The 27237-nt window shown below is 45.6% G+C and overlaps 1 protein-coding gene across 7 annotated transcripts in view; it reads right to left on the reverse strand.

The window, feature by feature from the left end:
* Window positions 1-4206: 4206 nt before the first annotated feature.
* The window catches only part of LOC146757144 (receptor-type tyrosine-protein phosphatase T-like), an 88679-nt gene continuing 65648 nt past the window's right edge, over window positions 4207-27237 (reverse strand). For 2 of the 7 annotated variants that reach the window (XM_085523482.1, XM_085523486.1), the window contains 3 exons: window positions 22971-23244; window positions 15202-15238; window positions 7739-10747 (listed from right to left, as the gene is read on the reverse strand). In XM_085523482.1, the coding sequence (XP_085379608.1) occupies window positions 23079-23244 (166 nt within the window). In that variant the 3' untranslated portion in view covers window positions 7739-10747; window positions 15202-15238; window positions 22971-23078. Of the gene's footprint in view, window positions 4329-4437; window positions 5372-5578; window positions 5877-7738; window positions 10748-15201; window positions 15239-22486; window positions 22854-22970; window positions 23245-27237 lie in introns of those variants that run through there. The other 5 variants (XM_085523484.1, XM_085523487.1, XM_085523485.1 and 2 more) reach the window with 5 other exon arrangements.

The following is a 27237-nucleotide window of genomic DNA, read 5'->3' on the forward strand; positions in this document are numbered from 1 at the left end:
TCCACAGCGGGTCCTCAGTTCGGTGGGTGTCCCCATCTCAGCCATGGTGTCATGCTCCAGCACCACAACATGGTCTGCCTTCTCCAGCATCCGGGGTTGATGGCTGATGAGCAGCATTGACTGGTCCCCCCTGTTGGGCATTGGGTAGGTTTGTGGCGTGGCATTAAGCTGGTACATTCGGTGTTACACGCTGTGTGTGAGTCCCGTCTGTTCCCATGTGCGGAGGCACGGTACTTTCACACAGCAGCCTTGATTTGTCGCCGGATCGGGAGGCGACAGCCTTCATGTCAGAAATGTGGACAAATGCTTCTGTTGTCTGAACCGTCTCTTGGCCCTCAGCACAATGATGCGCTGCCTTTCCAACCCTTCACAGCACTGCTAGGTGCCAAGTGCTGTGCTTTAAGTCTGTTGTACGATGAGTGGCAGCAGAGACTTTCCAAGCGAAATGCTTCATGCTGTAGATAAACAACAACAACAAATACAGCTGGGTTAATGTGGTTGTCTTCCTGTGGCATATTAGTTGAAGCAAAAAAGAAAATCCCCATCCCTTCTTGCTGGTGCTCTTGGCCACCCCCAGGAAGGGCTGAAAAGCTCTTCCAGGTCCTTTCCTTTGAGCCTTTGCTGCAGAGGGTCCCCACAGATTCCATTCCAAGATCTCCCTAAGCCTCCCTGTTTCCTACAGCTGTAGGCACTGATCCTAAAACAGCTGGGCTCTGTTTCCAGCCTGTGGGACCCCAGGAGTTCCTCACACCATCTTCTGCAAAGCCAGAGCTGCCCACAGTCCCCCACAGCCACTCTTCCCACTACATACGTCAGGGTGCGGATGCAGTGCGCTGAGTCCCGGATGTCCCACACTTTGATGTACGACGTGGACACGGTGAACACCAACCCCGTGTGGCTGCAGTACTTGATGGAAACGACATTATTTGGGTGACCCTTGAGGGAAGCAATTTCCTGACCCGTCACCAAGTTCCACATCCTACAGCTCCGGTCTGTAGGAAGAAGAACGTGACTGAGAGAGTTGGGCTGGGGAGTTCCTCCGTGGCGTGGAGGCACCGACTCCTTCCCAAGCGCTGCCTTTCACCACCCACAGCTCCTCTCCAGGGCAATGGAGCCAGCCTGCTCCAGCACCTGGACATCAGAAGGCAGGGACAGGGGAGCAGCCCAGAAGGAGCCATCCCTGCCATGCACCCCAATTCCCCACACCAGCCTGGGGAGATCTATGAGAATAGCGCATGAAAAGCCAGCAGCCCCCACACCTGTTCTGTCCAACATATGCCTTTTTAGGCAGTGAAAAGCAGTTCATCGGTGGCATCCAGGCAGAGCACAGGCTTGGTGTGTCCTTCTGCCACAGAGACGCACTGCAGTGGGGCTGTCCGGGCATTCTTGGTGCCACCCACTGGATTAATGATGCCCCTTGCATGGGAAAGAAAGAAGGTGGGGTAGGTATGTGGAAAGGCACAGCACTGTAAGGTCCTACAGGCATGGGAAAGCACGAGCTGCCTCACCCCCAAGCATCTTCCACTTCCTGTTAGGGCAATGGGCCCCTCCATCTGAACTTAGGCATATCTGAGCAATCATCTTCATGGAAAACCTTGGCATCTCCCCACTAGCAGCCCCTGCCTAACGGCTCTGCCCAGGTGACACAGACTGTGAGACGTGATGCTCACAGCCTCTGCTCTGAGCCAGGAAACTCAGCTCATTGGACCCCAGCTCAGTTGAGGACAAACTGCACTTTCTCCATCCTGAAGCTCTTCCAGGAACGTTTCATTAGACCTATTTCATGGCAGTTCCTTCAAACTGCCAGCCAGCCTGTGGTTGGCAACGTTTGGAAACGGAGCTGTACTCCTTTTAAAACCAACAGGATGACAGAGGGCAGCACTGGCATTTGCACCCAGCACCCTGTGCCCGATGCTGGCTCAGAGGATCCATCCTCACCAAACCTTCTTCCAAAGGACGCCCTGCAGGCACCTCATCCCTCCGGCCACAGCATCTGCCAATCACTTCCACATCAGAGTGTTCAGAACACTGAGGTCCAGCAGCCCCACTGCTGCAGTCCTGAGCTTTGTGGACACCAGCAGCTCTTTCCTGCTGGCATTCCAAGCGCCGCCTGGGGCTCTGAGCTGTGCTAAATCTTTTCCTATGAGTAGGCAAAACAAGGCAGGAGGCTGGAGAAGGGCAGGCCCAGGGCTGCATGAGGTCTGCATCAGTCAGGAGGGTGAAGGTAAGCTCATTAATTCGGGTTTCGAAGTCACAGGAGTGCGACCTCCTTCTCAATTAGCAGCTTTGCTCACACATTCAGCAGCTCTCCTCTGACCCCTAGTGTTGCTACTGGTCTCGAAGTGACACCGAGACCAAAGGGAAATCCCGGCTCCCCAGGGTGAGATGCGATCAGAGCAAACAGCTCAAGGTGACAAAGCACACACGCGCCTGGAGCCATGTATCCAGTGGTTGCTGAGAGCAGAGCACCCATCAGCACCAGAGGTGCTCCTAAAGGGCAATGAGAAGGTTGTCCTTGCACTGGGACAAACTCAGGAGCACATTCAGCCCGAGGCTGAGCTCTGCACAGCAGTGACTTGGCTTCTGGGGCAGAGAGCTCTGCTCACACAGGACCCAGCACTGGAGACATATGCGGTACCCCATGCCACTGCCAGAAACACCATATTAGGCCTAGAGGCACAAATCCTGTGGCAACATGGCACCCCAGATTGGATCGAATCAGACAATGGGACTCATTTGAAAAATTCACTGGTGAGCACTTGGGCCAAAGAACATGGCATCGAGTGGATCTATCACATCCCCTATCACGCACCAGCCGCTGGTAAGATCGAGCGCCACAATGGTTTGCTGAAAACCACGCTGAAAGCGATGGGTGGTGGAACATTTAAGAACTGGGAGAAACATCTAGCAGAAGCCACCTGGCTGGTAAACACCCGAGGATCAGCCAACCGAGACGGCGCTACACAGTCCAACTCCCTGCGTACCGTGGAGGGAGACAAGGTTCCTGTGGTGCATGTAAAGAATATGCTGGGAAAAGCGGTTTGGGTCCTCCCAGCCTCTGGAAAGGGGAGGCCCCTCCGTGGAACTGTCTTTGCACAGGGACCTGGGTGCACCTGGTGGGTGATGCAGAAGGATGGGGATGTTCAGTGTGTGCCATGGGGAAATTTGATGCTGGGGGAGTGCAGCCAGTGATTCCATGTGTGTGTATATATATATATATATATGTATGTACATATGTAAAGCATGTTAACTACTGTTCTGTTTATATGTTGATAAAAGTTAGGCATGATGTGATGATGTGTAATAAGGGGTGGAATGTTATGGTTTTGCAATTTGGTTGGTGTTGGTATTCCACATCAGAACAACATGCCTCATAATGGGAGTAAAGGGGACAAGGGGTTGCTGGCCTGGCTCACTGCAAGGAGACAACGTGGTCAGAGCTTCCTGCCTTCCACAGCTCCATCGGTGAGATTGGGGACTTGGTATTCTCTTTGTTGAAACTCTCTTGTTGTTGTTTAGCATTATTGGGTTATTAAACTGCCGTTCGTTCTCAGATCACCTTTTTTCTCTCTCATTTTTTGTTAGACCTAATCGCAGTCTCCCTTCCCCTCTTCCAAAACGCACGTGGCCGGGCCGGGCCACTACCATGCCGTGAGAGAAAAAGGGGGGGGAGCTTTTGTTCCTGCTGCCCCGGGTTTGTGCCCACTGTCCCGGAGTGAGCTCTAGAGAGAACTCCGTGACAAGCGATCATACGAGTGGGAATGGCTTTAAACTCCAAGAATGGAAATGGAGGTAGATGGGTGGAGGAAATTCCTCCCCCAGAGGCAGTGAGGCCCTGGCCCAGGCTGCCCAGAGGCTGTGGGTGCCCTATGGCCCGTCTCAGGCAGGTTTTGCACATGATGCAAAAGCTCCAGTGCTTCTGCAGGAGGTTTCCCAGACAGCAGGCACCATCCTGCTCTGACCAGCAGGCAGTCATTTGCTTTGCAATTAGAACTAAGCAAGAATTATGAGCACATTTTCTCCCTCCTCCATTTCATTTTGCTTTGTGGGCTGGACTGAGAATCCAAAAGCGAAAATCTTACCTTCATCAGCACAGTCATTCCACATAAACATTCCTGTAGTACAGATGGGCTCTATTGTAGGTAATGATAACCTCCTTACTGAACAAAGATGGCTGTAATCCCACTGTGTATTAAGGATGCCAACCCCTGGACCTACCACTGCGCCTGTACTGAAAAGGAGGCAACGGACTGCCTGTGTCACACCTGTTGCTCGCATTTGCTGGTGATAAGGACTCTTGTATTTGCTGTATCCAACCTCCAGAGCTTCTGCAAAGGATACCAGGGCAGAAACAGGCATCTAAGAAAAGCAGCACTGAATTAAAAACACAAGACAATAACCTGTAACTGCTAGTTGGACCATTTTAGAAGAGGCCTCAGAGAGCACTTTGTACCTCACAAGTAAAGATCATCTTAAAACATCTTAAAGCAATACTTGAGAGAGTGTGAATCACATTCACTTTCTCACACTGACTTTCACCTCCCCAGTTACGCTGTGGATGAATCACTCAGGCACATAAACGTACACCAGTCTGCACGTGGTGAAATGCTGCCTGGGAAACACATGCAGTACCAAAAGTAACAGAGAGCATGGGATAGATTAAGTAGTTCCACTTCAGACAAAAGGGTCTGTTCCCCCCCGATGGGCAAATGAAAGAGCCTTTATTTGAGAAACGGGCTCTATAGGAAAAGATATCAGAAGGAATGAACCCTGGGTGTAGTGCAAGAAAAGAGAAATTCATTTTGTCAACAGCAAAACTGCGGAAACATGGGTACCATGAAAACAGGCCAGGAAGCCTCTCAGGGAAGGAGGTTTCTAGTGGGACGTGGAGTTAAAGGGAAAAGAGGGGGTCACGCACTGTGGCATGGTCATGGTCAAGGACATGGACTGGGTAGCCTTCAACTCTTTTCCCTTCTCTGTCCAGAGAAGGAAAAAGCAAAGCAAACCCCAAGCAAACTCCATGCACTTGATAAGGGAAGTGCTTCACCAAGGCAGCTACAACAGCATCTTCTTACTTCTAGCCCAGGATGTGCTTCTGGAGCTGGCACACTGCCTCTGCTCTGATGTGGGCTCTGGGCCTTTGCCACACTGCACTCCACCTTCGCGTGTTTTTTGGCAGGCCACAGCTCTGCTTTTTGCTCCTCTTCCTCCACTCCCTTGCGCTTTCTTGCAGCCACCGTCCTGCAGAAGGAGTGGTTGTCAACTGCGGGGGAAGGTCGTCCCCCTGTCCTGGGACCTGCTGTTCCAGGAAGCCCTCCAGCCTGGAGAGCAGCTTTCACATAGATCTTGCCATTTGGCTCAGCACCTCTCCCTGTTAGAACCCAAGAAGGGTTATGGGCTGGCTGGAGGAAGAGCTGGAGTTGATCCAGCGTAGAGACAGAGCTTAGGAGCCCTCTCCCAATGTTCAGAGACACAAGCCAGGGCACAGGAAAGGGCACAGGGCACAGGACTCGGAGAGTTTGGGGACTGAGCCTTAGGAGAGAGTGAAGAAAGCTGAGGCAAGGGAAGTGCTGCTCAGCTGGGGAAGAAGGCCAAGATGGAAAGCAGAAAGCAACGATGAGGGCTTGAGCAAGAAGCCACAAAGGACAGCAGAACCACCTGCAACGCTTCCTCGGAGGTGGCACCAAAGTCAACGGTCAGTATGGTCCGGATTGCAGGCACGGCCGTGTTTCCCTTTTGTGGACAATGGAGAGGAAGGAAGGAAGCTGGAAGGGAAGGGCTTGTGCTGCATTAGAAGAGGGCTTCACCTGTGCAGGACTTGATGTATGGCAAGAGCTGGAGACGCTGCATTCCTTCAGGGTGCTTCAGCTCGATCCCTGTTTCAATGTATTGATTATTAGCTGACCTTATAGCATGTCTTTAGTCATTGTTAGTATCTTACCTACTTAATTTTGTGTTGAAATGTATTTTAGTTGCATTTTGCATCTCTTCATTTCAAATAAAAGCCAACCAAACTTTTTAAAACTGGTGCTGCCTCTTTCAGTAGCTGCTCAAAATGTGCCTGGCTTGGGCTGGCCATCGTAGGGCGATGAAGCGGTCGGCTTCAGGTCCCTCCATGGAAATGCAGCTGCTCTTCCCCCGTTTCCCTGTTGGTGTTCTGCACCTGTGGCCTTTCAGCCCAACTGGAACTGCTAGCAACAGACTGTGAGCATCCCCTTGCTCTGCGAGGGCTGAGAGGAAAGCAAGGGAGAGGAAGCAGGGCGGGAGGAAGAAGGGTGTCCCTGCACTCGGCCTCTTGAGCTTGTCTGTCTTCCCGGCTGGCTCTTTCAGCCTTCTGATGCACCGTGTGTTGCTGTTTGCCCCGGGAAGCCCAGCTGCACGTGTGGAGGAGGACAGGGCAGCTGGAGGGCTGCAGGTGAACACGCCTCAGGCACAGAGCTGAGCCGTGAGCCGGGAGGGCCCTGAGCCGCGCGGCGCTGCTTCAGCTCCAATGGCTTCAAACGCGCGATGGGCAGTGCTGCGTGTTTAGTGCAAGGGTGCTGCGAGGGCAGCTGCTTCATTTCAATATCTTTAAGAAGACTTTTTCTTCTGCGGAACAACATTTATGTTCTGTTTACATCAAAAGGGAAAACAACAACTATAACCAGTTTCTAGCAGTGACTTCCAGCACATTTCCTAGGATAAATTGTTCCTCGTAACTGCAGCCTGGATGCTGGTACAACAAGGTGCAGCACAGGTCACTGCTGTTATTGCTGCGTGTATTTCAGAGGCACCCAGAGACCCCCACTGAGGGCAGGACTCCATTACAGTGCACAAACACGAGTAGGACCATTTCCAGCCCTAAGCTTACATTCTTAATATGGAAGGTAAACGACAGTCAGCAGATCCCAAGAAGGGAATACACCACAGCTCCCTTGACTCCCTGTCTGTGTTAAATCTACTAGACAAGTTACAGCTTTCAGGGACTGATGCACCTAAAAACAGGCAGTGCCAGCATCAGGGATGGATGGACAATTACACTACACTAGGTTTGGTCTTAAAACTGCAACACCAAATAATTACTCCAATGGGTAGAGAGTCACTCTTGAAGCAAAAACTAATCAGAAACAACAACAACAAAAAAACTTCAAAGTAATAATTAACCCAGAAAAATTAAGAAAAAATAATGGGTTAAAAGTCATTAGGAGTTCAAAGGAGCTGCTCAATTAACCAGAGTAATTTCTTTGCAGCGTATAATGGCTCGGCAGTGTGCTGAACCTAGCAGACCTGCAGGCTGATTTCAAAAGACAATTATTCTCCTTTCACAAGCAAACAATATTTCCTATCTTTTCCCCTTCCCTTTCATTTCCCAGCAAGTAACCACAAAACATTCAAAGTAACTTTGCATCTAGAATGTAGATTACATCTACACCTCTGAAACTCAGTCTTCGACAACCAGACACAAGGGCAGGCCTCTAACAACAACACTTCACCTTAGTTATGCCTTTGGTTGTTGCGCTGAAGCAGAAAGGAGCACCACCACCGCTCTCACTACACATCACTATGCCAATTACCCACGCCCAGTTACTGAGGTCTGCAAACAGCACAGGATTACTTGCTCTGGCTTCAGAGCACAATGAGATGTTCTCCTTTCTTTAAAAAAAAAAGCTCTAAAGAAGTGGAAAGAGTGATGAGAGCCAAAAACTTTCAACCGTATTCTAAGTGGAGAGAGCAGCAAAGCAAAGCAGTGCAGGACAACGAGACTGAGCAGAATTTATATGAGAGATTATCAGGCATACAGGTTGAATCAGCAGGAGGATGGGGGTAAACAGCAAGGAATCAAGATTAGTGTTACTAAACTGAATGAGAATTAAAACAGAGCAGTAAGAGAATAATTGATTCTGAAGATTCCAGGTAAATCCACCACAAAGGCTTTTCTTCTCTCCTCCTGTTTTTCTCCCTCTGTCTTTTGAGCAGAAGCACTTTATTTGTGCTAACAGCAGATCTACGGCCCCAGGAATGAGAAAGGTTATTACATTTACTTGAAAGAAGAGCTCAGATAAAGAGCAGCCGCTGCGACGTCTATGAGCGATGTGATGGTTCAGAAGGTGAAAGCACATTTCCATTTTAACTCTCCATTTATGCAGCTATTTAAAAACTGGTTTTCAATTATAATAATAATAATAATAATAATGAAAAAAAGAGCAAATTTTCTCAAAGTCCAAATTTCCGGATTCAACTTAATTTCTGTGTGGTCTCAGGTACGCGGAGCAGGATCAATCTTTTGACTGATGCAGCCAAAGGCATTTCAGTGCAAGATGATGGCATGGATATAGAACAGAGCTCACGCTCTGAATAACAACTAATTAACCTTCTCACCAGCCGCTGCCCGTTACTCTGCTCTCCTCATGGTTATCATTAAAACCCCACAGCCGGAGCAGCTGCAGAAATTACAGAAGCAGCAAGCAAAGTCCAGAAGTGTGAATATAACAAAGAGTGAAACCAGGTCACCCCCGAGCCTGGCTGACAAAGGTGGTTTAAGCACCCTGCTGGAATATAGAACCTGTGCTTAAGACCTCACCTGTAAGCTGAGGAGGAAGCTCAATGCTTTACTGTAAAAAGGGATCCACGTGGCCAATGTGTTAGGGAGTCTGTCTGCATGCAGCTCAGCATGGGCTGCATGAGATCCTGGGAAGCTCTCTGCACTTCGCTGAGTTGAAGCAGCACTTTCAGATGTGTCTTGAAGGAAGAGTTTGTCCCCCACCCTCGATTTCTGTTATTCTATTAAGAATACTCTTCAGTTAAGAAACGGTCTGTTCCATGCCTACCTCTCTTGTGCCACTGACATCTCTCATGACTTCTTACACAGCCAGTTCTTGGAAGCAGCTGAGCAGCTCCTGCATTAGTAACCCTGCCTGGTTCTGAGGATATGCTCAAGGAAAAAGCTACATCAGACCCCTGATTGGGGCTCTGGAACACACTACGACCTCCAGCCCCCAGGCTTAGGCTACCAGGCCCTGCTTGCTTCCAGTCTCATCCCACTGCTCTGCACCAAGCTCTTCCCTAACTCAGGGCTGCTTCATTAGCAACCTGGGGTAAGGATCCCCCCAGGACAACTTAAACCCCTCTAACTCAGCCCTGACACCAAACTGAACAGAAATAAAGCTGCTCACTATTTCAATGGGCATCCAAATGCCAGGAAGATTTGATTTGTCTTCCCAGCCGGGAATGTTTTTCAGTAAGAGCAATATAAGCGTGTCTGTTATTAACAATTAATTAGAGTGTTACATGAATGTGTGCTAAAATAACAACTTTTTGACGGCTGAGACTTGTTGAAGGGAAAGGAAAAAAGCGCCTTCACGCTTCTAACTTAAAAATGTGATGCAACCTTCTGAAATAAATAGCACAAAACAGAATAAACCTGTCAAAGGAGTAATATTCCAGTGTATCAAAAGACAAAATGCAATAACAAACAGATTTGAAGTGGGATTAAATCTGTTTAAAAAATACATTACCTGTCTACGAAAGTAGAATATATTTCAGACAAAAACTGAACAGTTTTATATGAATTTGAGGGAACAAAAGCTATTAAAGAAACAGCTTTCACCTGCAACAAAACTCTTCATTCTAAGGACTTTTTTCCTCCTAAATTTTCCTGTTTCTTTCGCATATATGATTTCATTGGTCCCCTTTCAGACCAAGACCTGTTTTTGAGGTCTCTGTATTATCCATGCATTCACCTTCAAGGCAGTCCCCCTTTCCAGTGTTAACCCTCTGCTAAAAGCAGGACAATAAAGCATTTGAACTTTAGAGAAACCTCAGCACTCTCTGCCCAGTATCAGCATAATGTTCTTACGTGTGGCTAAATAACTGCTGAGTAAGAGAAGTCTGATCTATTCAATTACATAGTAGAAGAGCTGCATTCCTACAAAAACTTAATGCACTTCAAAACTGAAATCCAACCCCATCTTCCCACCCCTTTGCATTAATCACACCCTGTGATGTCCCAGTATGTCATCCTGTGCGGATCCAATTAAAGCAGTGGAAACTATTTCCACGAGATGCTGTATTTCTCTTCTAGATTGAAATAATCTTCTGGAGTGACGCAGAGGTGCCAGTTTCAGCATTATGCAAGTTTACAACACAAAGGCTTTCATGTTCAAACTGCAAAACACTTGAGAAGCTCTGAGCTCCTCTATTAGTGACCTGCGAAGGAGCTTTGCACCATTTGATTCTGCAAGGTCACCGATTCCTGCAGAACTTTGTGCAAAAAAAGACTTCCAGAATCAAGTCTTCAATTGCCTGTCATCGTATCTTTAACAGCAACACTCAACTGCTTGAGCCAAAGTGTAATCACCAACCCCAGAACAATGCAATGTAAAGTGAAAATACTGCACCATCTCCATGCATGCTCAGGGAGACGTTCAGCCTCTGCAGAGGGCCAGCAAGGAATCCATGGGCTTCTTCACTCATGCTCAGAGGCTCACACGAAGATTCAAGCGCTCCTTAGGTCTCCAGTTGACCCTCTGCTAAGCTGTATATCTTATATCAGTGCAAAGCCGTTGTTATGTGAGAGAAAGTCCCCTTTATGTTGCAGTTTGAACAGCTGTAAAAGCATTTTCCCCACACAAACAAGACATGAAAAGAGAAGTCATGAAGCTGCTCAGACTTCTGGAAGTGGCGGCTGTCTTCCTGGTCCTGAGCTGATAATCACCTGTGCTCAGGAGGCCGGGTGGGTTTCGTGTGGTCACCTGTTGCCTACCCAGCACTGCTAAGAACAAGCAAAACCGTTCCCAGGCAGCATGCACAAAGAAAAAAAAAAAAAAAAGGGAAAAAAAATAAAACTGTACCTCATAATGGTTATTAAAGTTCCATTCTTTCATTTGCAAGAAGTCACATTTTTTGTTTTTAGAAAAGAAGAAATAAATATCAAGAGATAAGGAAGCATTAATGAGCCCTCTGCCTCGGTTTCAATTACACCGTGAAAGTAATTTAATGCACTTTAAGAATACAAGAGGTAATTGCTCTCTCTGGTAAGAGGTTGCAATTTTCTCTAATAAAGTGTCAATATAAATACGTTGCTTTAAAACAAGGAGAACAACCAAGTTATTTCAGAAAGAATGGGACACATTAAAGCAAATGCCATCGTGGAAGCCAAGTGGCAAAATTAATAAACAAACTGGCTGAATGAAAACTGTATGGCAGAGAGCTGATAAACAGAATAATAAGCTTATTTTTAAAGAATGTCTAATGCTAATGATATGCATCCAAGTGACTAATGTTATGGAAGGTGGCATATACTTCAGTAACTTAAGAAGAGAAGCAGCCCATCTGAGGAGAGGGGGGTTATGGCTGGGAATGGTCAGAAATCTGAGAGCAACAAAAGTGGAAATAAATACACACGTAGATACAGGAGGTTAATAATGCTTGCGGATGTGAAACATGCTGGCAAAAGAGGGAATGGCTACACAGATCGGACAAATGCAGATTGCTTTCTGATGGATTGCAAAATGTGACCTCAGCAAATGCTGGTGCCAAGTCCTTGCCACTGGCCCGTGGACATTAGCCAAGTCCCCTACTGGGGTGCCAGAAGGAAGGAAATGTGCTTAGCAGATGCACCTGCCCACGTGGGTATGTATGAGCTCTGCTTTGAAGGCTGCTGTACTGGTGTCATGACCTTATGTTCTGAGATGCTGAAACCCACCACTGGCATTTCAGCCAACAGATGAAGATCAGAGAGGTAAACAGTTGACAGAGGTCTCTCTTGGGACCAAAAGGACCCAGGTAATCTGAGCAGGAGAAATGTGCAGAGCAGAGCAATGCACACAGGGCAGATGAGATGCAACTCCTGAGTGGAGCGAAGCTGAAATGACGAGGGGTTATCTGAAGCCTAATAATGAAGCTGTGGTCTCAGCAACACAAAAGGGGAGGAGAGCAAGCTGAGAAACACCATAACGTTATAACCCTTAATGGGTTATAACACTTTTTAAAGAGTTGTCTGAGTTCACTTTGTTTGTTTTGAGGCAATGGGACATACAAAAGAAATTGCCTCCCAGCCTGCTGAAGCAGTGACAAGTAATTAGAGCTACACAGCTTCTGAGCAGGTGCCTTGCAGCAACACCCAAGATGTGCTATAATCCCCCAGTACCAGACTGCCTAACATGTTTTATTGCTTAATTACTCCCACACTCATGTTTACTGCCCTTGTTAATCCAGTACTTTGAAGTGAACACTTGCCTTGTTAAACGTTCCTCAATCTCCTTGCTACTGGCGTAAATCAGAACTCATTTCACTAACATTAACAGAGCTACTGGAGTGGTCATGTATCCAGGAATGGAACAAAATTAGGCCAATAGCCAGAAATGAACTTTTTCTCTGGCATTAGCAGCATGCGTTCATTTTTTTCCATCCATCTGCAAAAATACACTTTCTCTCTGGTACGAGCTGCAGTTCGAGAGCAGTCAATGCTCAGATCAGCCAAGCCAATTTCAGCCTAACTCCAAGACATTCATTTTCCTTGCTTGTTACAGAGGACACCGCTCTGGTATCCCTGCTACAGCTCAGAACATTTAGTTTGGAGGCACACTACAGACTTGCTCCTTCCATCCTCAGAAAGACAACGATGCAAATAAAGGCAAATACAGGGCAATGCCACTAAAGGTAATCAAACTAATGGGTAGACAGAAGCTGACACAGATGCAACAGGTCAAACAGAACATCCCAACAATGAGTTGTTGGCCACGTCACAACATTATTACAGATTTGTGACTGTCTCTGTCTATTGCCACCCTCAGCAGAGATGGGGAGATGTGAAATCCCTCTTCAGGAGCTTGGATGGATGTAGAGTGGCTGAGCCTTTCTGTCCACAAAGAGTTAATGTAGATTGAATTCAGCCCTATAACATATGGAAATCTTCAACTATGGCAAATCTCCAAACCACAGAACCACTGTTTAGCTTTGGTTCAGCTGCCCATACATCACAGGTGCCAGCAATGGACTGTAAATAGACTGTTAAATGATAAAGACTATGAATTCACTTGTGGTGCTACACTGCTTGTGTGCTGAAGCCAATACTGTATGTTTAAAAAGCCAAAAGTGGCATAAAGTAGCCACAGCTACATTGCAGTGTCCTTGCCAATGGTCAGGCATTGAGAAATACAAAATTGCACATCACAGAGCAAGGACAAGGAAAAAAAAAAAAAAAACCAAGGAAAAAAGAATTTCCACATTCCATGTATACAAAACAAGACGTGCCTATAAATCAAAAGCAATATCCATCGAGACCGTAATAAACACTAGTGCTACCATAATTTTTTGCCCTTTCCCATTCACGTCAATCAAGAAAAAGCCTAAAGTGTAAGATGACCAAAAAGCTCTCGGCATCCCCTGGCTTTACCCATCTCTCTGATCTCTCTTATCAACTTAATATTAAGAAGAGGTCACTTTTTAAAAGGAGCAGGCATTCAGAGCATCAGAGTAAAGGCAGCCTGCCGATTCTTCTTGGTGACCCAACAGGTTAACACAAATTAAATCCATTTGCAGAAGGCAGCTCAGGGTCAAACACATGAATCTTTGCAGCAGTACTCAAATCAGGCAGTGCAAACCAAGAGAACACAGAAGAATGGGGCTTTTTGAGCTACGAAGGTGTTTCTATTTGAACAATAATCACAGAGCAAATATACTTCTAGTTGGCACGACATCTAATTTAACATTTTTCTTCTAACACCAAAAATAGGAACCACTGAAGTAGAAGAAACTCTAGGATTCCAAAACTGAATCAACCTAATTTCTCTGAGCTGATGAAGAGACCTCCAGTCATGCTCTGGGAAAACCCAGGGGAGACTCATTTCATCCAAACATCACCCACACCTGCTCTGTATCTTTCTACCACCACAAGGCCAAAGGAAGATGTGGATATCCACGAGGGTCACACCACTACCCATGGGCTAAAAAAACTGCAGGGGAACAGATGGGAGACTGAGACACAGAATGTTTGCAACCCAGAGCAATGAATTAAATGAAGATATTACAGGAACACTTAAATAGGAAACAACGGGAGGATTCAGGGTCCACCAGAGCCACAGATGAAGGAGGGAAGGGGAGAAATGTCTCTTCCTTGGCTGCCAGTGGTGACACAACTCCTTACAGCCCTGCCAACCTGCAGCACCAGCTCTCTGACAGCAGCTGCAGGTAGGAACCCTGTGCAGCACCTGCACCTCACACCCTTAAAGAAAAGCAGCTGTGGGTTTCTGCCCATTTCTTTTCAACTTCAGGATGACTGCACAGGCAGTAATGGAGTTATTCCATGTTACAACAAAGCAGCAAAGCAAGGGCACAGGATGCCTTCCTGAGCGTTAGAAAAGGAGAGTTACCTCCAGCATGGCCCATGGCAATAACCCTACCATTTCCTTACAACCCATTTTGAGACCAGATATGTGTTGAGGAAGACTTTTTACAGCTACTCAGTTTGTGTTACAAGTAAATTGCTTTACTGACACCATTGCTGGCAAAGTATCCCCCCTGGGGTGACTTCGAAGTCCTTAGAAGAGTTGTTAAAAGCAGCTCTAAACTCGAAGTAGTAACCCAGACATTGTCATCATTGGTTCCCCAAGAGCCACATTTTGTGAAGCATCCTGGGGATCAAAGCACTGCATCTTAACATCGTGCTAAATCATTTGTATCGGGTTTGCTCAGTGATGATGTTAGGTCTATTCTGAACTTAATGCGATGAAAATAAGAAATATTCACCACTAGTTCTATGCATTATACCATGGAAATGGTGTGATGTAGGAATTGTGCCCCACTGCGTTCAAGGTCAGGTTCTTCAAAACCCATTAAAAGTCAGGTTTGCATGAGATCTCCTTTTACTTATCTCCTCTACGCAGTTACAGAGAGAATGAACTTAGTAGGAAGCTTTTTCAATCACATTCTGCCAATAGCAAGAGCAGTCCTCAGGGCAGGAAAGCTGTTGATAGAACAAGGGAAAGCAGAAAACACAAAGAGAGAGACCCAGTCTTGAAAAACAACAGGGCCTACACATAGAGCGAAGTGGTTCTGGAAACTCTCATTCTATCTTTGATATCTTCCTTAAGAAAACCAAAACTGTTTAAAAAGAAGCTTCTCCCCAAATAGTAACTGCAGTAACTGTAATCTAGTTGTGTCACCACTGCAGCTTTTGTGTTACTGGTGCTGCGCTTTGCAAGGAAAGGAAACCCAACGTACCTTTAGTTGCCAGCCGGACACAGTTGATTTTTGTTTCCTGGAAAAAATCAAGAAAGAAAGAAAGAAAAGAAAAACATCAAGGTGTGTAATTGTCCTATCCGCAATAAATGCATTTCTTACCAAAAGGCAGTAAAACAAATGAGCATTTTTCTTACGCTTCATCTCTGAAAGTACCACCAACTGTTTGAATGGCACCAAACACTCCATACTAATGGGTCTGCAATACAGCTGCTTCCCTGACTGCTGGGAAGTCGCGTGTTTTTCCATACTCAACTTGGGTTACAGGCACCACGTAACTGCCTGATTTACTAATAGAATTTACCAGCTAAATGGCCTGTTCTGTGGTAGGCAGACAAGCTTTGGGTCAAAAGTACATGCAACTGTACATCCAATTTTCACGCACCATTACCGCATATTTTGCAAATTGGGTATTTATTTAAACACATGGCAAACAGACACCTAAGCAGCCATTGGAATATTTCAGCATATTCCAGCCCTCTGATATGTATGTGAAGCAGAACAGCATGTTGTACGGCTACTTCTGCCAAATGAGCCATTCAAACACAACCCTGAGCACCGCAGCTTTTCATTGCAGAGCTGGGATAAAACCCAACACTTTTGTTCAGTGCACCTCGGAGTCCTCAGATCTGTGTAAACAGGAGCTTGGAGCTGAGCAGCAGCGTTGTGTTCTTTGACTTAGCTAAAGGCTCAGATACAGCAGCACTTCCATCGAAAACAAACCCTGGTATCCCAATGTCTTCCTTCATTCCACAGCCCTTACTGGCAGGGATTGCTTCTGCATGATGTGTGATCATCATCCAAATCTTCTGTGTTCCTCTGCTTAAGAAACTTTGTCAGACAGTAATCTGCTGCAGGGTGTTCTTAGCACTTTATGACTTTACATGCTCTTGTGCATGTCTCAGGTGTAATGAATACTGCATAAATTACTGCGTGTGATAATGCCACATTAATATGGATGCTGCCTGGCTCTGGAAACAACAAATGCACTGCTTAGCAGCCTGCTCCATCCTTAAGCAGTTCAATGGAGGCTGTACAGAAAATGTATTTCATCTGCAACCGACCCTCCTCAGCTGCAGCACTGCCCATGGGAAGGGGAAAACTGCAGACGCCATGCAGGGAAACACAGCACCAGCTCACCCTGCTCCCTTTTCATGCCCTCACTGAACTGTTCCTTATTCCAGTAAACCCGAGGTATCTCGGTGCACAAACTTCTCTCGCCCACAAAGAGCTGCTCTGCACATCTTGTACAACTGCTGGCACCACAAAGCCAACAGAGCTGCAGAGCACTGCTGCACGGCCATCGCTGCCTCCTGTATAATCAGCCTGAATTGCCAGCTATTCTGGAAACCAACAATCTCTATTACTAGCGATGTTATATAAGGCAGGAAAAACACAGTTTTATTTTCAGAGCACAGCCTCAGCGGATAATGTAGGGAGTCAGAAGACATCTGATGCACTTCACAATCTACGCAAAGATGACCTGGAAAATCAGCAATGACGAGTGAAACATAATTGATATCCAGATAGTACTGCTGCAGGCTAAAAGTAGGTGGACACTGGCACACACTGCATGCACTTGTGAGACATTCTCCTGTGCATCTGTTGCTTTCTGCCAGCTCTGAAGTGCAACAAAAGGCTGGAGAAATTAGTGCAGAGAAGAGGTGAGAAAACAAAACCCCAAATCTTGTTAACAATGCTGTAATTGATCTCATTTGAGCATGTGCATATTCCCGCACGTTGCCCTCCCATGGGGTAATTTGAGAAGACAGGATGCAGTGTGTTCTGTTTGCATTTACATCTACTAATTTAGCCCAGACAATTGTAGTTATTAGAAGACAGTGATCAGACACTGCCAAAAGCAAGGGCAATCAATCACCAGAGGAACAAGACATCTGGACTTCATTTCAAATGGTGCCTTCCGAGGAGAAAAACATAAAAGAAACCTGCACAGCCACCAGGCATCAGCTACTAGGGATGCTGGAGCCTAAAGACAGCAGCTCAGTCCTTACTCCTGATGAGGGCTGATTATTCCTTTGATTTCCATTGACCACCTCATTGATCAACCCACTGCTCCTCTCTTTGATGTCTCACAAAAAAAATGAGACCTCCTTCCAATTACTGTATTTTTCTTTGATTAATGCTGACAATCGTTCGCCTGAACTCCTTTGTCAATACACAGAATACATAGTTCTTCTCTAAACAGTGAAACCATTTGTCCATAATCACATCTGCTTTCTGAAAAAAAACTTCTGGATTCAGATGAGGTGTTTACCAGTGTAAAGATGTTTCTGCTTAACCAACAGCAAAAGAGGAATAAATACCCCACGCGGATGGCTTGAAGGCATTACAAGAAAAATAATGAAACAAAAAACTTAAAATAACCAATTTCCCTAAATTTCAGTCTCCTGGTTGTATCCATGTGCTCTTTCGAGTACTCTGATACAGGAATCCCATTCTATTGTACCACAGAAGCATTCCAAACCCAACCACAGACATGATCAGAGCTCCCACCAGCTGCAGTAAGATGTCTGCTTTGTACTATGGCCACAGGCACACAAATAACCCAGCCTAAGATCCCAGCATCACTGCTGCTTTGTGCTCCGGGCACTGCCAGGCTATGCTATCACAGACTACGTTCAAGCAGTAAGAGAACAATGCAGGGATGCTTTAACCTAGACCCTGGTACAGGACAACTGTTTCATTTCAAGGCTACATCCACACACCAGGAGCCTGTTCTGGTATCACAATGAATTATCCTTCTTTTTAACAGTCTTTCCTTTACAAAGCAAGCAAGCTGATGCCATCCACTCATTATTTAGGCTCCAAAATGGGCATTTCACTGAAGTGCACCGGATGATTATAAGACAGGTTCCTCCTTTGTTTTAGTACTTGGATGGGAACAATTTTCTGCAGAAAGGATCTACGAGGGCAGGAGGACATATGTTTATGTGACAGCTGCATCTTCACAACCTAAAAGGCCAAATGATTTTTTTTCCTTTTATATTAAAATGACAGCTTGCTGTTTACAGACTATGAACAATAAAATAAGCGGAGCTTTTTCATCCATCTGTTTTCACACCCATCTTTTCTTTCTTTTTTCTCTCCCTTTCCTTTACTCTGATTATGACCCTGCATTAGTTAAACAGTGCAGCACCTGTGTACCTGCTGCCCCCAGTCACCAGACAGACCCACCTGGGGACAGGCAGATTTAACTCCTGCTGCTGCAAAGTCAGGTAACCACCAACCTCCCACTTGGCACCAGCCATAGCACTTCATGTCCCAAGCCTGTACTGAGCACACTTGTAGGCAGCTTCATCCCATGGGATAGGAACTGCCCTTCCATCCTCTGAAAATCCTAAGGAACTTTCTGCTGTTGTTCTTCAGTTTTTCCCCATGCGTCTCCTTGTTATTCCACCAAGACCACTTGTTTGCTGTCCTTAAAATGAATGACATGCACAGAGTGTGCAGAGTCTATGGACTCCCCTGTAATTTCTACTGCTTGTACTCCAGGAGGCTCAGCTAAATATAGTATTGACTTTCCTATTATCGGCTATTTTTAGTATCTGTGTTATCTCGAGAAGTGAGCTTTAACAAAGTGGTTCAGGCTTTTATTATTTACAACAGAAAGTGATTTCAAGGATATTTCATTTATTCAGTATCTGTATCTCCCAAACTTGAGGCTGACTAGATGATTTTATTCATACCATGAACAGGAATACCAGTGCTCAGGTTCATGTCTTCTGGCTCAGGAAGGCCAGCCAGACATGGAAACAAGGGCTTACCAAGAGTGAAGTGTATCCACAGCTGCTTTACTGCTGCCCAGGAGCACCAGCACGACAGTAACTAGCAGTAAACATCACTGAACAAAATGGTACAGCTGGAATCACAGAACACTGAGGTCCTCACAGCTGTTTGTTTGCAAAACCAATGCAGGCAGCTTTAGTAGCACACTGGCTTTCATAATAAGGCTTCTGCTGAAGTGAGGTACATCAATGGCTCTTTGTGAGCCATCTCCACGAGGACTAAAGTCACTTTCCTACTGGCAGCTCTGTCCACACCTCCAAAATCTTCCTTAACTATGTGAGCAGACATGTTAGCAACCAGGAATCCAGCCTGAAATCCCCAGATAATAATGAGCTGCCCGACTGTGCATGTAGTACAAGTCATTAGAGAGGAAAAAAATCAATGAGAAACTCTGTAGAGTCCATCATTCCTTCAAAAATAATATTCTCATTGATTCCTGTGCTGCCACTTTTCACAAAGCTGGCCTGAACACATCATTCACCTGTTGGACCACCAGGCTGCTGCAGGAGCAGCTGGCAGCATCCCCCACATCATCTCCAGCTGTGCCACAAAGCCTCCTGCCTCATCTCCCATTTAGAGGAAAAATGGCCAAGGGTTATTGATTGAAACTGTGCCATTACAGCTTTCATTTTAACTCAATGACGTAAAGCACAGCAGCAACAGAAAGGATTTTTAGGAAGCTCTGTTTTCTGAGCTGCTCAGAAGTTCAGACAGCATCCCAGGAGCCAAGGAATTCTCCCCTCCTGAGCGGGTTTGCTGATCACTAACTGGGCACCACCAGCAACGGTGGGCTGGATAAAGAACCTGGGGACAACAAAATCTGCAATATTTAACTCTGATTATTAATTCTGCATAAGGATAATATCACCACCCAGGCCGTACCTTTCAGAAGCACCACAGCGCTGTATTTCAGAGAGGCTTCTACACACCAAGAAAGCATCATGCTCTGCCAGCAGCCATCTGTAGCAGGTGGCACCAGGACAACCAGCAAATGTCACTTATCTACCTGGCTGGGACGGCAGGCATGAAGCTCCTGCCAGAGCACAGCAAAGCCAGTTGTCTGCTCTTCCCTCTGTGTCAGTTCTTGCACTAGCTGTCCCTACCAGATGATCAGTAACTAATTGTGTTTCTCAACTGGCCGGTTATAAAACCTGGAGCTTTTGTTTTCTTTTTATATCTTCCCCACCTCCCCTGTTAAACTTTGACACCTTTCAGTTCAGCATCTGGCTTTCAACTATCCCTAGGAGGAAAATCCACACAGTTCGGAAGCATGAACAGAATGTTGTGTTCATACCCTTGTCTGGAAGCAGTACCAGGCTGACCAAGCTTCACACAACAGCCCACAGAACTCATCAAGATAGCCAGAGCTATCTTACTCCAGCTGTCAAAAAACAAGAGCCACACTGCACAAGAGAAGGCAGCAAAGCTCGAGATCTGATTTTGAAGCAATTTGCTGCGCTTGTTTTGCATCCAGCTGTTAATTATGTCCCTTTCAATGCAACAATCGCGGCTAATGGCTACAGAGCCGACAAGAACACCAAATGAGCACAACCCTCCACATACAGAGGAGATGTAAAATAACAATGCAGAATTCCTCTACCATCACTACCTCCTCCTAATCAAGCTTTTTGACCAAACACAGAATGTTTCCTCAAATTAAGCTCCCCCTGGAGCCCTCCGTTTCTAAAGAAGACGTTATGGTTCACTGCATGAAGGCTTCTCATCGCAAGTTCCAGGTGTGCAAACGAAGTTTCATTGTTCCAGATCTGTCAGTGATTAATGAAACTATAGAATGTCCTAATTAAAAAATGAGCGGCGATGCTCTGTTAAGTTTTTCATGTGCGAAGGAACATAAGGCTGGATTGTAATTGTGCTAAATTGTTACTGCCTCAGATATTCTGCAGATGTGCCTTATCCAAAAATGCCTTCCCGCAGCCATAATTTTTGGTAGGCTTCGTGAAGACCACCGTGCTGCCTCAGGCTGTTGATAGAAACGAACACCCAGAACTCTTAAAAACAAATTATACTTGCAAACAGTTCTGGGTATGAAAGAAAACATTTACAGCTGCAAAACCTCAGAGGCAAATCAAACCCTAACATTTGAAATGCGTGCCTTAAGGATTCTATCAGGGCAAAACAAGTTCCATGGCTACTCACTTAAAATCCATATTCCACTCCTGGACAATTCACCTATGTCTTTTACTAGCAACACTGCACTTTGAGGATACATAAGCACATAATGTGCTAATGTAAATTATTAATACGAGGCATTTGCTTGCTCAGACATGAATTCAATGCTTCTCATGCCTCCACAAGCTATGGATTGCTGCATACAGACCTTCTGGATTACTTCTTTCTGAAAGGCCTTTTAGTTTCCTTTCTGAGCAGCCCAAGTAATACCTACTTTTTTGAGTACTGAGCTCCAGAGCTCCAGAAAAAGCAGGAGCTGCACATTACTGCTGCCTTACTCCAGAACACCAAGGAAAGCCCACATTTCCATGCTTATTACCCAGTTATGGCATATTAGATTGTACTTGAGCAAATAAAAGTTTCTTCCATCCCTGGGGACCCATTCACTAGCAATTAACTATCACATAAGGGGGAACTAACTAAACACAGAGAAAGATATACATATATTTCACAATTTCCTTTATAGAGCCAAATCTAAAATTGAATTAATTGACGAGTGCTGAATGGAAACTGTAGCAACTAGAAGGGAAAGCAAGGTGAAAAGCAGCACAGTACTGAAGAGATTTGTGCTTGTCAGCCACACTCTGCAGAATGGTGATAAATGAAGGCAGTAAAACAGCATGACACGTTGAGAACCTTCAGTGGCATTGCCAGCCTGTTAAAGGACGGACAGTCCTCTGTGATGCACGCCTCCGTTTTGGGTATCACAGTCACTATCCCAGGTGGAGATCAAAGCCTTTACCATTCATCTGTGATTGATTTTTCTAATTTTGTTCTTTCAGAGGCGATGTATTAGAGAACGTGTAAAAGTTGGATTCAGGAAAGCAATGGCAAAAATACTAAAAACACCCCCCTAGCTAACTTCTTGACTGTGTGTCAATGCTGTAAGTCTCCACAGGAAGCTGGAGTAACCTGTAACATGTATGTGATAACCAAAAGCAACTGGGGAAGTCAGGGGCGATGCAGCTGAATGACTGCTTAGATTGGGTCTGGCCTGCACGCTGTCAAGCTGAACAGACCTGCAGTAGGACTGGAAGAGGACATTAGGTCACAAACTACCTTCCAGAAGAATTTAAGAGGGAAAAGAGCCCTCCAGTTTCCTATGAGTGGATCTGTTGGGGCATGATGTGTGTGGTATTTGAGTCTGAAAAAGGGGCAGACTACGTTTTCCATGCAGTCTCCCCAGTTTAAATTTGATATCAGAAAATAACTATATATTAAAAAATACAGTCTATGATATCCAAAAGGAGTAAGAAAGACAGGCACAAAGTTCCCTTTGCCATAAAACTTGCATTTTGTTCAAGGTGAAAATCTCAACCACAACTGCTAAACTACGGCATGACCAAATGCAACTACCAGTAACCCAACTTAATCGCTTTTGGTAGTTCTCATCTCATCTCTCCTCTAAAATCACTGTGAACTGACGATTGCAAGGATGTAACAATTACATCTTAAAAGGACAACAGCCTCTATTCAGACATTAATACAATAAAAACGATAACAAACAATCCACTTCATACACCACGTGCCAACATACGCCCTTTCCATCGCTTGGCACCCCTACAAGTTTCCCACTGCATCTGCAGAGAAAGTTGAGTGAAGGACAAGTAGTGGCATGTATAACTCCCATTAGATTTCTGCAAGAAAGTGATAATCTGCAATTAAACTGTCACTTGATGGAGAAGGGAGGAGAAAGAGAGGGAGGCTAGAGGTAGACATATAGCACAGATACAGGCAATGTTCTCTGCACTTACGCCATTTGCCTTGCTAAGAGCCTGGAAGTATATGCTGTAGCTTTTCAGGGGAGAAAGAGGAGCATTCCAGTAGCCATTGTAGGTCTTGTTGTCACCCACAGTGAAGGGCTATGTGACAGGCAGGTTGATGGGCTTCAGCTCGGCTGCGAAGTAGTGAGGTGAGTCAAGGCTGGAGGCGTTCTTGTAGCTCACTGGGATGGAGAAGCATTCAATGATGTCTGCAGCTCTGCGAGCTTTCTGTAGCTTCTCCTCCTTGACAACGAGTTGATAGACACTGGGAGAAGAGGGGAGAGAGGAAGGTAAGACTAGAGTCCCAAAATCCTTAAACATAAAGAGCATTTCCAACAGTGAAAGTATACAGCAAAGTAACAAAAACACTGTTACATTAGGGTGAGATAGCAAAACAGCTTCTGGCACACCAATAACAGAGGCAATGGCTGCTGTAAGCTGCTTTCTAAAGTAAGGTGCTGCTTCATTTGCTCTATTGCTTTAGCAGAATTACACCTTTGTGAAAGTCAGAACAGATCTCAGTCATGCCACGCTTCCAGAAAGGAAGTACCTACTACAGGATCCAGTCAGTAACAGGTTTCTAATGTACTGAACATTCCCTCCATTCCAGCCACCGAAGTGAAACATGAAGACTTTGCTTGGCAAAGAGATGACTGCAGTAGAGGGGAGCATCCACAGAAAGCAGAACTACCAGCTCTGTTTTGGATAGTTTCAGGGTGCAGGAACCAGTTTAGATGACTGGAAAAGATTCTAAGACTGCCATACATCCTGGAATGAAAAGGTCTCTAGCAGTGATTCCTGCTGGCAAGTCTCCTCCTACCTTGCATCACTGAAAGGTGTGCTTGCAGAGCAGCATACGTGGGTAGGTGGCTTCATCTCTCTCCCAGTTCATTTTTGTTTCAGGAAACAACAACTCTTGATACTCTTTCTAGCTCTATGAAACCCTAATCCTTTTTGATTCACGCTAAGCCTTTGCCTTGTATGACATGTAATAGCAACCTTGTCATTTCTAGCTTGCTATTCCCAGGCTCAAGGAGGTTGCATTCAAATGCACTGGGCTTGTTTTTTTCCCTATTTGTTGTATTTTTTTCCCTCTCTCTCTTTCCAAAGACAGTTAACAAAGCCCTTTAGTTCAATGCTGCTCCAGCTGCGGCAGGTTTAGTGCCTGCTTAACATTACTCACCCCTTTGACAAAGAGAGATAGCGCTGCAGTCATTTCACTTTTTGTCAGGATATTCACAGCGCTGCCCTCACCTGCCTGTGTCGGGCTGCTCTTTTGTTTACCTGGACAGGGGAGATCGATTAGAAGATTGGAGGCAGCCAGCAGCAGATCCCTGTCCCTGCTTTCACAGGCTCATTTCTGCAAGAAGACTGCTCAGGAAATCATCTCGCAGAGCAGCAGCTCATCAGCGCTTCTGTGGAGCAAAGTTCTGGCCCTTCCCACAGACAGGAGGCAAAACAAAACCGAGTTCATGTTTCAGAACATATTACTACTCCAGGGCTGCAGGTACTTGGCACGCTCCGTGGTGAGAGTGAAGCAATGAGCACAGCAGGGCCAGGCCCAAAGGCAAATCATCATTACCAATATGACCGATGGATGAATTGCTTGCTATTAAAACTGTCCTTATGCAGGATGGTACTCACATTTGCTAATGCAGCAGGAGCACCCAGACATATGGACACAGCTTTCAATGACATCCTGGCAAGCACTTTGGAAGGCTCTCCTCAATCCTATTGCTCACTGGAGGCTTTAATAGAATATTTTAAACTTCTCTGGTATTTCCTTGCTGATTTCTAAAACAATAAACACGTTTCCCAGCAACACTTCAGGGATTACCATTGAGGACACAGTAGCAGCTTTAAGCAGAAGTGTGTTTAACTTCAACCTCAAGCTCAGCTGCAGAGTTGTAGTTTGCCTTTGGGGACACTGCTCGCTAACAGACTATATGCAGAGTCTTACTCTGACCCTTCACGTTGGCAGCAATAATCCACAATGCTGACAAAAATCCAAGGAAGCTTTTGTTTGCTGACAGAAGTACTTTGAATTGTGATGGACATTTCTGTGGGGATTTGCCATATGCTTTCTAACCTAAAAATTGCCTGCTTCCTGCTGCATACAATGATACATGCCTGTTTCTGCTGGTTTTAGATGATGTTCCTCTTACACACACACACACATACACACAAATCTAATTCTCTTTTCAGCTCATAGGGGCCACAAGTTCTCTCTTCCTTTCTGCCATACTCACTATATGGAAAGGACAACCTCGCTCTTCTCAGTATGCCACATGCAGGCAGGGAGCCCACAGACCTCTCTGGTTTAGAAGGGTTAGTTACCAAGGACATTAATGGCCAGGTAACTGCACTGCTTCCATAATCAGAGAACGTATTTACCTTTGAAGACATTCTCAGTTTCTGCCTTGACTGCTCTCACACCTAATACATTGCCATACACGCTCATCTTTATCACGAGCAACACATGCATACAGAACCTTGTAACAGATACTCTTTTGCCTCTCAGCCATTAGTGCACACTTCTTCCTATCCTGGCGATAACTCACCCCTTTAACAACCTGGATTTTTAACTTATTTTTTATGTTTATTCTTTTGGAATCTTATTCAGACATCTCTGGAAGCACAATGGCTCCTTCAGGAGCATTCAAGTGAAATTTAATAGATGTCTCATTTGTGTGCAAGTTAAAACAGCATTAATCTAATCAAATACCGTCACCTTTTCCTATGAAACAAGTACTTGAGCCAGCATCGCTGTCATTATTCCCTCTGTCTAATAAAAAACCCTGCTCCCTGGTGAAACACAGAATGAGTTACAGATGGCATTACTTTGCATTCTTCCCTTTGTGCCCTGGCTCACACCGACGACTGACACAGCGCTGGCACCTCTTAGTGTTGTACCTGCTCGACTCGGTGACCTTCATCATTCAGCCTCACTCCTTCCTTAGGCTCTCTGTTATTTCCTAGTGGTCAAGTGGCCAAGAGAGCAGCCACTCTCAAGGATCACTCTGGACTGAAGATTATCACTCTGGGAACAAAAAAGCCAGTGGTCCTCCAACCAAACAAAATCCATGTGGGAATTGTGGATAGCAAGCACGCAATTACTCACCAAAATGATGGCTGTGTTGTCTGCATTACTGCAGAAGCTCACAAGAAGTGATAATGTGCCGTGATGCATTGTGACCCCTAGGGTTACAGTCAGGCAGTAGCTCAAAATAAGCTCTGTGAGCGTGAGCTGCCCTTCTGGCCTGCAGAGGGATCCAGCTGCAGCCACACTTCTGTTGGGATGTGGAGCATGATCAACCATTTGCAGCTTGTTAAGACCAGCTGTTTTTGCAATACACAGCACAGTGATTATAGGCAAATAAAAGAGGAGTGTTTTCCCCAAAAAGAAGAGCTAAAGGCAAGGAAGAAAAGAGGCAATGGAAATACAGAGGAGGTATCCAAGCTATTCTATTAGCTCTTATTCTGGCTACCAGGTAGGCAGTAAAACTGATCTCCTGGGGCTCTCCTCTTCTCATGCTTCAAAGCTATCGCTTCCAGCCAGTATCAACTAACATTGCTTTCATAGCAGGAATCAATACATTGCTTGAAAATGCCCAGCTGGATAAAAGAAAGTTTCGGTGTCATACACTGAAATTATATTAAAAGAGACAACCAAAGCAGAGCATTGGAACTACCAATTCCGTATAACAACCTCAGTGCCAATAAACTGGAAGACGACACAGTAAAACTAACTACCTCCTTTCAATTTTTAATATCCAGCCACATTTGCAAACACTGCCATCAAATCCACATACAGCAGGGGAATAGAAGCAGGGGTCTTGCCGTCCTCGTGCTAAGCTACTCCAAACCACCTCACTGCAAACCAGCAACTGCACTGTCCCCATGAATGGCAATGAAGGACTGGTTTCCACATATCCACAGCTTTGCTCTCTCCTGAGAGCTCTCCAGGGATTCTCAATCTGGCACTGATCAGAAGCCTGACTTCCTCGAAGGCTGGAGAGCTCTGTGCCCCGAGGTGCAGCTGCACGCTCTTATTAGAAAAGGAGGCCAAACCAGGCTTCCCTGATAAATCTCACAGGTTTTATATAGATAAAACCACATTACTTTAATAGAAGCTTTTTAAAGTTTTTGACAGCTCCGTTCTAAATCACTGATAAAAGCAGCAGCCATAATGGCCGCCACAGCACAAATGTTGTCTGCAGAGGAAGAAAATGTGCTCTTATCATCATCTACAAGGTAA

Source organism: Coturnix japonica, chromosome 24, assembly GCF_054131305.1.
Source record: "Coturnix japonica strain WE chromosome 24, WE-NBRP24, whole genome shotgun sequence".
NCBI lineage: Eukaryota > Metazoa > Chordata > Aves > Galliformes > Phasianidae > Coturnix > Coturnix japonica.